General features: G+C 41.7%; 1 protein-coding gene across 1 annotated transcript; it reads right to left on the reverse strand.

The window, feature by feature from the left end:
- Positions 1 to 1,386: 1,386 nt before the first annotated feature.
- Positions 1,387 to 1,910, reverse strand: LOC109794175 (E3 ubiquitin-protein ligase RING1-like; the record flags this gene model as incomplete). The annotated part of the gene is given in 2 exon segments (XM_083071853.1): positions 1,387 to 1,739; positions 1,742 to 1,910. Coding segments are annotated over 2 exon segments (522 nt in total), but the record flags the coding sequence as incomplete, so codon positions are not given.
- Positions 1,911 to 11,489: the final 9,579 nt, after the last annotated feature.

The following is an 11,489-nucleotide window of genomic DNA, read 5'->3' on the forward strand; positions in this document are numbered from 1 at the left end:
GTTCATTCACCTTAAAATATAAAATTGACTGAGGTGTACAGCAAAGTCAATTCAAAAAAAATATTTAATTTTAATTATAATCATTGTTATCGATATTATAGTTACTACGATATATACTTAAAAGATTTTTTGGTTGGATATTTTTATTTTTGGAAAAAAAATCTAAAGATATCAAGTTGTCACAACTTGTATCTTAAATTTAAAGGTTAAAAAGATGTCACATCTAATTAGTCATTCGTCGAATAAAATCATTTATATAATAACTTCGAATATTTATGTTGAATATTGTAGTAATATTTTGATATTTAAATATGCATTTTTGAATTTAAAAAAACTTTAAGATGATAAGTTGTCACAACTTACATCCTTAAGTTTTAGGATTAAAGGAATGTCACATTCAAATAATATCCTTTTTTATAGATAGATATTATGAATATAAATGTTGATAAGAGAATACCACGGTAATTATTATTATTATTATTATTATTATTATTATTATTATTATTATTATTATCATTATTATTATTGTTGTTGTCTAAATGGATTAAAAAATTATGTAAACGTCTAACACATTTGTATAAAGAAACAACTTAATCACATAAAATCAATTAAACTAATTTTTTAAAAAAAAGAAACAAATACCATCATCTAATATTAAGGGAATGCGACATTAAAATAATCTCTTTTTTTTTTAACAAGAAAGATATTAGTAATATTAATATTGATAAAAGAGTATTATTGTTATTATTATTATAGTAACTATTATTATTATTATTATTATTATTATTATTATTATTATTATTATTAAGGTTTCGTAATAACCTAATCTATAAAATTACGTAAGAATCTATTATATATATATTAATCACGTATACTACTTGTTATATATACGTATATAATATTATTATAATTATAACTATAAAATATATTATTTTAGTAAAACATATTATCTTATTAATCTTTTTTAAGAAAATAAAATAGTTAATTAATTGTATGTTAAATGGGCTTAACCCATATGCTGTAACAAAATAATTAAGGCAGATGATAAACACACCTCCACTCTCGTATAAGCACACCCCCTTTTTAAAAAAATATATATAAAATGTCTAAATTATCCTTAAAAAAAATAAAATTTCTAAATTTACACCCCCTTCCCCACACTCCCCGTACCCCGCACCCCCACACCCCCAAAACCCACACACTTCAATGTCATCGATTGTCAATTATACTATAGAACCAGAACATCGAATCATGAATCCAATCAAAAACTAATATATCTCATTCTCAAATCAAAATAAAAAACAATGAATGCCTATCAACTAAAATCATAAAAAACAAACAAAACACACAAAGCCATATTCAAACAAGAACTACTCACATACAACTTCAATCCATATCTTCTGGAAAATTCGTCCATCTCCTTTCCCCGCTGTCGTGCGCAGACCCACCTGCATCAAAAGGATTCCCCAGATATATTCTAAAAGTCCTGTGAACAGGCCTGTTACTCCCCCTTGCACCTGCACCGCCATTGTCGCTGCCACCACTATCTCTCCCACTGGACCTCGACCCATCACCGGCGTTCCCTTGCGTCCGATTCTTGTAATCGGCGTCGTCCGTGGGCAATTCGTACTGGCACACGGGGCAAGAGTTGTGCAGGCGAAGCCAGGGAATCCAGCAGTCACCGTGGTACACGTGCTTGCAGGGCATTTGCGTCACATGCGACCCCTTCTCGAACTCTCCTGGCAAACCGCGCACTGGTTCAGCTCCGAGTTCAGCATGTCGTCGTCGACGGTGACGGTGGGGAGGTTCTTGACGGCGTCCTTGGAGGCAGGTGGCGTGCCATAGCGGTTGGGGTCATTGTCGGCGAGCTGCTGCATCAACTGCTCGAAGCCGGGGCCGGGGGTACGGAAAAGGGGTGTAAATTTAGGAATTTTATTTTTTTTAAGGGTAATTTAGACATTTTATATATATTTTTTAAAAAAGGGGTGTACTTATATAAGAGTGGAGGTGTGTTTATCATCAGCCAATAATTAATTAATTGTTTGTTGAATGGGCTTAACCCATATGTTGGCCCAAAATGGAAAGAAAAGGGGGGAATCAGATGACTGTAACACCCCATTTTTCTTATTTCGATTTTATTTTATTTTAAGGGTATTTTGGTAATTTTATAAAGGTGATAGGGGTGATTTAGTAGCTTGGAACGGGCTGTTCCAGAATTGGAACGGGCCGTTCCAAACTACCAAAAAGCATGTGATTTAGTAGCTCGGAACGGGCCGTTCCAGAATTGGAACGGGCCGTTCCAAACTACCAAGTTGTGTGTGAGTTAATAGACCAGAACGGGCCGTTCTCAAGTTGGAACGGGCTGTTCCAGACTATTAGTTTTGCCATTAACCCTAAATGAGAACAGGCTTGGAATGGGGCGTTCCAAAATTATGGCCGTTGGGGGTAATTAATGCACATCAGAACGGGCCGTTCTGGTTTTGGAACGGGCCGTTCTGGATGTGATTTTTAGCAACGGGCCGTTCTGGATGTGATTTTTAGCCACGTTTTAATGGTCTGGAACGGGCCGTTCCGGATTTGGAACGGGCCGTTCCGGCGTAAAAAGCCTATAAATAGAGCTGTTTGCCACTCCCAAAAAGCACACCTCTCATTTCTGATTTCTTTTCTTCTGCTTTCTCTCTTCTTTCCTTTACTTTCTGCTTCAGACCGAGGGGAACCCAACGAGGGAGATCAACCAGATCTAGTCTAGATTCAGCTTCTACATATCCAGGTACGGGGGAAAATGGGATTATTTATATGTGGAGTTGCATGAGGGAATTGGGTAGAAGAAGAGCCCTTAGGATTATGAGTAATTTTACAATTATTTTTGTTTGAAGAATTATTGGCATTATTTGATTCTGTATATATTTAGGACAATAAATATATAATTTGTTTGTAAAAATGATGCTCTAGGAGAGAGAACAAAATTATAGAAAAGTGCGTGTAGGGTAGGTTTTGGAAAAATTGGATTATTCCTGTTTGAGGAATTAATTATATCATTAGATTCGGTATGTGTTGAGGATTATAAATATGCTAATAATTTGTAAAAATGATGCTCTAGGAGAGAGAACGAAATTATAGAAAAGTGCCTGTAGGTTAGGTTTTGGAAAAATTGGATTATTTCTGTTTGAGGAATTGTAGACCCCTAAAATTGTCCGGGTCGGAAATAAAGCTTGAAGACTCTCGAAGACTGAAGGATAATCAGCCAGAAGGACTCCTCGAAGGCCCTAGGAGGGTTCTCTGTAGGTCCAGAGGTCTTAGAATAGCTCAAAATAAAGAAGTGGAGGGAAAAAGCCCAATACGGCCGTACTGAACTCAATACGGCCGTATTGAAGCTTCAATACGGCCATACTGAAGTCAGTACGACCGTATTGACACTTCAATACGACCGCGGCGAACTCAATACGGGCGTATTGAAATTTCTGAACTTCAATACGACCGTATTGAACTTCAATACGACCGTATTGAAGTTCAAAAATTCCAATACGGCCGTATTGCCCCTGTAGGCCGTATTGCGCCTATTCCCTATAAATATGACGTCAATTGGACGTCATTCCACACTTTTCAACATAGTTTGAACCCTCTCCTTGAGTATTCTGGGGTTTTTGAGCAGTGTTCTGCCCTAGAAATCACTCGGAGAGTTGATCCGACGAAGTTCTTGAGCCCCGAGCCATTTTGCTTGAGGATCGAACCTAGTCGAGGGGAAATCTTTTTGATTCCCTTAGTTAAAATTTTGTTCTAGGAGAGCGAGGAGCGGGCTTGTAGAGCGTGGGAACGCCAAAACGCTTCCCAGTTCATTTTTTATAAAAAGCACGCTTCAAGAGGTTTCCCTTCAATCCTTCCTTTTACTGCTTTCTGTGTGCATATTTAAACTGTCATCATGTAGATAGTCAATTCATAATTGTTTAGAATAAATAGGGGTAATTTAGTAATTTTACGCTGTTATTTTAGAAAATAATCTGTCATAGGGAACCCGAAAGGGGCGCTGTGGGGTGCTAACACCTTCCCCACGCGTAACCGACTCCCTTACCCAACTCTGGTTGTAGTGGCCAAAGTTGATTTTTAAATCAATTGCCTTATCCCTTTTTCCAATGTTTTGAGTAAAACATTGGTGGCGACTCCACGAACCCTCTTTTTATGAAAACCACTAATCCATGGAGGGTCCCGCTTGGGATTAATATGGATTAGTGAGCCTTTTAATAAAATTGCTCGTTTGACGAGGTCTCAGTTTGAGAATAAGTCATTCTAGCAATCCACTATTTTTAAACAAATAAACGAGTCCAACCATCCCTCGCGAATGCCGAAAGCCCGTTTCGGGCCGGTGGCGACAGATGGCGACTTCACTGGGGAAGCCTTGAGAGTCAGTCCCATTTAGTGACAGATTATTTTTAACAAATAATAGTTAAAATTACTTCATTACCCCTTGCTTGTATTATAATATGTTTTATTATATGGCTTTAAATAACTGTTGTATGCTTAAATTCCGCAATTGTTTGAAATAAAAACTGCACACAAACCTTTGCACACAACAGTTCCCTCTATACCCGGGGGCATGAGTGGTAATCCATAGGGAGTGGATGTTAGTACGGCCGGTTGATGGGTTTATAGGAGCCTATGAGACCGTTGTCGAAAAGCATCACTCAAGGTGATAACCATGAACTTGAGTCCGACGGTGCGTTGGAGCTTTCCATCGACCTACGACAAGAGGAATTGGGTCCCTATAATGGGGGCACCTTGGGGGCCTTAGACCAAGTGAGAACAGTTAGATCCTCCTTGAATATGCACTTTTCTGCAGGAGACCCCTACCTCGTAATTCGCTCGTGACTGTTCGTGGATGAGTGAATTGTCTGTGCAGTGACTATGTGACATTGTATGAGCATACATTTGCATTCTTTAAACATACAACATTCCTAGTAAAATAAAAATAAATAGAAATAAGGATCTTCTAGTGCATGGTGTTGACATCTACCCTCATCACATTCATGTAGACAGTTTCCCTTTTCACCCAAAAAATACAAAATACAAAAAATAATATTTACCCAAACCAAGCAATATCATGCATCATGTTAGGAAAATCCCAAGAAACATGATAATGCCTAGTTAAATAAACACTATGCATGCATATTCATCTCCATCATCTCATATCATGCATTTTACTGTAGATCATGGAGGGATCTAGGGGAGTGCAAGGGCAATTGAAGAAAGTGGACTTCTTATTATACCGTGCCGAGAGATTGGATCACCTCTGTACCTTGATGCCACGAGAGGCTCGTTTGGAGTTTGAAAAATCCTATGGACGAGTTCTCGACTTGATGAAGATTTGTGTAGATCCATCCTTTCTGAGAGCATTGGTCCACTTTTGGAGTCTCGATCTACATTGTTTCGAGTTCCCCCAGTTTGACCTAGTTCCTACTCTCGAGGAATACGAGCTCATGCTACGATGGCCCAAATCAGCTGGGGTCTATATCTTTCATGATAACCATGTGGCCGTGGAGAGAGTTGCCACTCAGGTCAAATTACCATCACGATCAGCTGCCTTGGTGGGGAACGGCAATGTTAAAGGTTGGAAGCTTGCTATGATTGAAGACCACCTTTCTTCCTTGGCTGGTGAGGGAGATTGGTTAGCTTTCAACAAGACTCTAGCATTAGCTGTATTTGGGATGATCCTTTTCCCCTTCTACGCTAACACAGTGGACCATGCTGCAATGGACGCTTTCTTCGCTTGGGACGTACACATGAAGAGTCCCGTGCCTGCCATTCTTGCCGACACCTTGCTCTCTGTTCATTTGTCTCAACAGAAGCAAGGGAAAACCATTCGATGCTGCACCTCCTTGCTGTATGTATGGGGCATTACACACTTCTATGCTTCTAGTCATATGGGGACCTTGCCCGATCCATTGAGGAGTTTCTCCAAGATCCCCGTACGCCGCCGATATGCTTCCGAGTGGAAGGAAGAAATGGAACAGTGGAACATTAATCACTTCACATGGGTTTGCCCTTGGTTCCATCCGAGCCATATATTGACGAGATGCGGCAGTTATCCAAGCATACCATTGATGGGCCTCAGAGGTTGCATAGCCTACTCGCCTAAATTGGTTATGAGACAACTATTGAGGACCCAAATTATTCCTACTAAAGAGGAGCTTGGAGGGTCGTGTTTCTCCTATGATTCCGAACATCAAAGGGATATGCACTCTGTCATAAGAGCGTGGGAGAGACCAACCTATGAGGGAGATCTCGAACTTGGAAAGCCTCGGGTATCCGTCTCCATTGATTATGAGGAATGGAGGAGCAAGAGGGTGGTGCCTCAACCATCCACTTCTTGTGCAACCACAGCAACAAGGAAGGCATTGCAAGAACAAGTCGACGCCTTGACCAAAAAGCTGGAAATTATGGGAGCTCAAATGAGAGTTCTTGAAGAGAAAAATGAAGAATCCAGTTTTACTATTGACGGTCTTCAAAGGCAATGCAAGAAGAAAGACCACGAGATAGAGCGGCTCAAGGATGAGTGTGCTAACCTCAATGAGGAGACTACTCGGGCATCCAAAATGCAAAAAATTGAACCGAGTAGTCAACTCCAAGAAGTCAACGCAAAGATAGCGCACCTGGAAGCCGAACGTGCAAAGCAGGCACAGTTGATCAGGGACATGCAAGAGGACTTGCTATCGACTCGATCCGACGCACAGAAATGGCGGGAAGTCGCTCAACGACAAGCCGCAAACCTTTCCGACTTCCGCAAAAAGGAAAGGGAAGGATTGGCACGAATGGCTAAACTCCAAGAGGAGAAAGATCGAGCCGAAGACGAGCTGAACGAGCTGCAGGCCATGATCAACTATCACATTCAGAAAGCGAAGGAGGCTCAGAAGACTTGTGATGATATGAGCCAAGCCGTCCACTTGCAAGTTGAAGCAATGGCACGCCATGTTGAGGAAGCCGAAGAAGAATGGCAACAACGTATGAACCCGCCTGTGGGTTTCTACCGGCTTTTCTCTTTTTGTAAAAAATTGCTTCAAAGCATTGTATAAAAAGTTGTGCACTTTCTTCAATGAATAAAATCGAATTCTTGAGATTTATCGCCTTTGCATCTCATTAGTCATTCATTTTGCATTTATCTCTCCTAGTAATTAATAATAAAGATTAATAAAAAGAAAGAATTAATCGATGTGTATGTTCAGAATGGATCGCACGCCATTTGTGATAAAATGCAAACCAACAACTACGCAAAGCGAACACACGACGACGCCGTTGTTGGTAGTCAAGATAGAAAAAGGGGAAGGCCCCACGCCGTTAAGGATTGTCGCTCCAAGACCTTTCCCTTACGAATCAAATAAGGCTGTGCCATGGATATACGACATCCATACTTCTACCGGCAGTGATATCTCCAACATCGCTGGACTTGGGGGCATGACTAGGAGTGGCAGGATCTACACTCCCGAAGATCTGCACGATAAAGCTCCCAAGAATAAAGGAAAAGAAAAGGAGAAAACCGAGGAAGATAGAGAATCCGAGGAGGAGACTGATGAGCTGTTAAAATTCATCAAACAAAGCGAGTACTCCATTGTGGATCAACTTCACAAGACACCAGCAAAGATCACTTTGTTGTCATTAATCCTAAGCTCCGAACCGCATCGGCAAGCTCTGTTGAAGGTCTTGAACGAGGCATATGTGTCGCATACCATCTCCCAAGACAAGTTTGAGGGAATTGTTAGCCACATCACGGCTAATGATCACCTCACTTTCACCGATGAAGAAATCCCCGCCGAGGGACCTAATCACAACAAACCCTTGCACATCTCTGTAAAGTGCAAGGAGTACCACATCGCAAAAGTCTTGGTGGATAACGGGTCTTCCTTGAATGTGATGCCCAAAAGAACTCTTGATCAAGTGGCAATCAAGGGAGTCCAAATGCGCCCGAGCAACATGATCGTTCGAGCTTTCGACGGTTCTAAAAGAGAAGTGGTGGGAGAAGTCAATCTTCCAATCCAAATTGGACCCACCATCTTCAACGTCGAATTCCAAGTGATGGATATTACTCCTGCATACAGCTGTCTCCTAGGCCGACCTTGGATTCATGATGCGAAAGCTGTACCCTCTACGCTCCACCAAAAAGTCAAATTCATCGTGGGTGACAAACTGGTGACCGTGCAAGCTGAAGATGACATACTCATCAGTAAGCCATCCAACATACCTTATGTGGATGCAGCAGAGGAAGCTTTAGAAACCGCCTTCCAAGCATTGGAAATTGCCAATGTTGAAACGTTTCCCCGAGAAATGAAGAAGGTAGCCCATATGCTCACAAAGAACGGATACTTGCCAGGACAAGGATTGGGCAAGTACTCCCAAGGAATCCCGGAGCTACCTATTATCAAGGACAATCCGGGGAAGCAAGGGTTAGGATACAACCCTGTTAAAGATCAAAGAACGAAGAGGAATCAAAATCCTTCTCGACGTTCTTTAAGCCAGATCTTTAGGAAGGCTGGTTCACAAATGTCGAGGCCAGCTGTTGTCATCAAGTGTCTTTCTCCTTCCGATAGGGATGTATAGACTCAGTGACTATTAGAGATCACTCCTCGGGGACAGCCCGACCCCCGAGCCTCGATAGGGCACATGTTTCCATTATGATTAGAATAAAATCATTCTTCATTAATTTCTTATTGATTCTTTCCTTGCTTACAATAAAGTTCTAGACCACATTATTTAACCCTGTTTGAATGAACATAAATGAGGTTAAGATCGTCTTAATAATCAATAAACCCGCATCATTTTTATGTGGAAGTGTGCATGACAGTTTGGAGCACCTTTTCTTGGCATCAATAAGTGCCATCATGGATAAAGAAATACTAAAGATAATAAGCTCGGCAGGAAACCCAAAAAGGGGACTGCGCAAAAATAAGAACAAAAGACCCGTTAGGAATCCCACAAAAGGGTGACCTAGGCAAAAATTAGGGTTACAAAATAATGAATAACAACAAAAGCCCGCTAAGACATCACAAATGGGTGTTTTAGGCAAAAGTTAGGGCCGTCAAAAAAAAGAAAAACAAAATAAATCCATGATGGTACCATTAATCGAATTCAACAAGGGGCTCAAGAAAAGCTATCCAAGTTGTCAAAGCACAATCATTAATAACGAAGATGTGCTTAACTTCATAAATGTTTAATCGAACAAACCTAAACACATAAGCCTACCATGGCCAGCCATTCTTACAAAATCCATTTTTCAAAAGTAAAACAATCCCCTCTAAAACACAAACTTTTGAAAAATATACCTTTTCCTTCTTTTTTCTCTTGTCCCCAACGATTTTTGAATAATCTAGTGGAAACATGGAGATATAGTGGTCAATAGGAGGGTTGACACATCTTCTAAAGGAAGGGAGAATCATTTGGTTGATAACACCAAAAAACAAATACGCATCATTCCTCGGTTACAGAAATCGGCAAAGCACAGTCTGTCTGGAGGAATGGCAAGATCCAAACAAAGAACGCATCGATTAATTCTTTTGAAAAACTGAATCAAATAGAATTAGGTGCATCTCATTCGCATACATACATACAGATGATAGGTGTACTAGAAGACCACTTATTCTCTGTTTATCAAAAAAAAAAAAAAAAAAAAAAAAAAAAAAAAAAAAACCATAAAATCAGAAAAAATCCAATACGCCCGTATTGGTATTAATACGGTCGTATTGGAGTTAACGTTAAGCACAACGTTTCAACTCCAATACGGGCGTATTAAAATCCAGTACGATTGTATTGAATCCCAATACGATCGTATTGAATCCAATACGGTCCGTATTGGTTGTAGATTTTGTACATCAACGGAAAGGCCAATACGGCCGTATTGAATCCAATACGGGCCGTATTGGCGGAATTTTGCCTATAAATAAAGGCTTCCCCTCCCTCATTTTGCATACCTTTCTTCATTCTCCACATTCCTTGCTTGTGAGTGCATTCCTAGAGAGATTATCGGAAATGGCAGAATCTTCTCGCAAAAGGCAGAGAGCCCCGGCCAGACGTGTAATGACAGACCGACACCGAGACCGTCTGCAGCTCATAGAGACGTTCACCATCGAGCCGTCAAGAGTGCTCGACTTTGAGCTTCTCCAAGCGGTGGGCTTGGAGAATGATGTCAGGAACTACTTCGACGCTATAGGATGGGGATTTGTCCTTAATCCACCATCCCAGCTATATTTGACGGCCACGAAGGAGTTCTTGGCCACAGTCGGCGTCACGGAGTCGACTAACAGCTACGGGGAGGATGTTTGCGCGGTGGATTTCTGGATGAATGAAGGATACCGCACGTTGACGTTGGACGAGTTCAACGTCCAGGCAGGGTTTTTCAGCCGCACTGATCAGCTGGCCTTCCGAGATGCCATATGCGAGTGGCCTGATCAGTGGACTCCGGTTGAGATGTGGAGTTTGCTCACTGGCCGACGGGATTATCATTCAGGGGTGAAGGGCTCCCGGCTCCCGACTGCTCTTAGGATCTGTCACAAGATCCTCACCAGTACCATTCATGGCAGGTCCAAGAGTCAGGAGTCGATTACACGACCGGATCTGCTGGCCTTATATTGCATGGCCACCGGCCGGAAGGCCAACCCTGGATATTTCTTCCTTGAGCACGTGAAGAAGTTTGGGATACGAGAGGGAGGAGAGTCCAGACAGGGGTACATCTTGGTTGCCCCACTCCTCTCACAGCTGGCGGAGACATGGGGATGTCCCGATGGTGCGGAACCAGGGGCGTTGGCGCCAAAGTTGATTGGTGCCTCCACCCTGATTAACATGAAGATCATCGCTAGATCGCCAGGAGGGGGGTTTGTGCGAGTAGATGGCCTCGAGACCTTCGACGACCTCCTCAACAATCTCGACTTTGAGGGAGGCGACACCCCGCAGCCAGAGGCTAGCACGTCACGGTCGGACAGGGGATACTTTGACGCCCGCTTCGACACGCTGCAGCAGAGCATTGACACGCGATTCGATGCTTTTCAGCAAAGCATCGACACGCGATTCGATGCTTTTCAGCATAGTGTCGGTACATGGCAGCAGAGTACCGATGCTCGACTAGATACCTTGGTGCAGGGGTTCGACAACCTCTCCGTCTGGATGCATCGCCGCTTCCCGGACTCGCCACAGGACCCGCCAGCAGAGGAGTGAAGACTGGCTTCTGTTTTAGTGCTTTTTCATGTACTAATTTGGTTGGGCTTAGCCCCATTTCCCAAATTTTTCTTGTACAAATTCATTTTTAATGAAATTTGCCACTTTTGAATTCAAAATTCTCTAGCAATTTAAATTCTGTACAGCAAAAGCCAAAAAACATAAAAAAAGGCAAAATACAGAAAAAGCCAAAAAATAAAAAAGGCAAAGATACAGAAAATCCAACAATCAGTTTGCACAGAATAACTGAGCCTGGAGAGGCTCGCAGAAATAATACTCCCCAAAGAAACCTCAACTCA

Source organism: Cajanus cajan, chromosome 3 (assembly GCF_000230855.2).
Source record: "Cajanus cajan strain Asha chromosome 3, NIPB_CcT2T_4, whole genome shotgun sequence".
NCBI classification, from domain to species: Eukaryota; Viridiplantae; Streptophyta; class Magnoliopsida; order Fabales; family Fabaceae; genus Cajanus; species Cajanus cajan.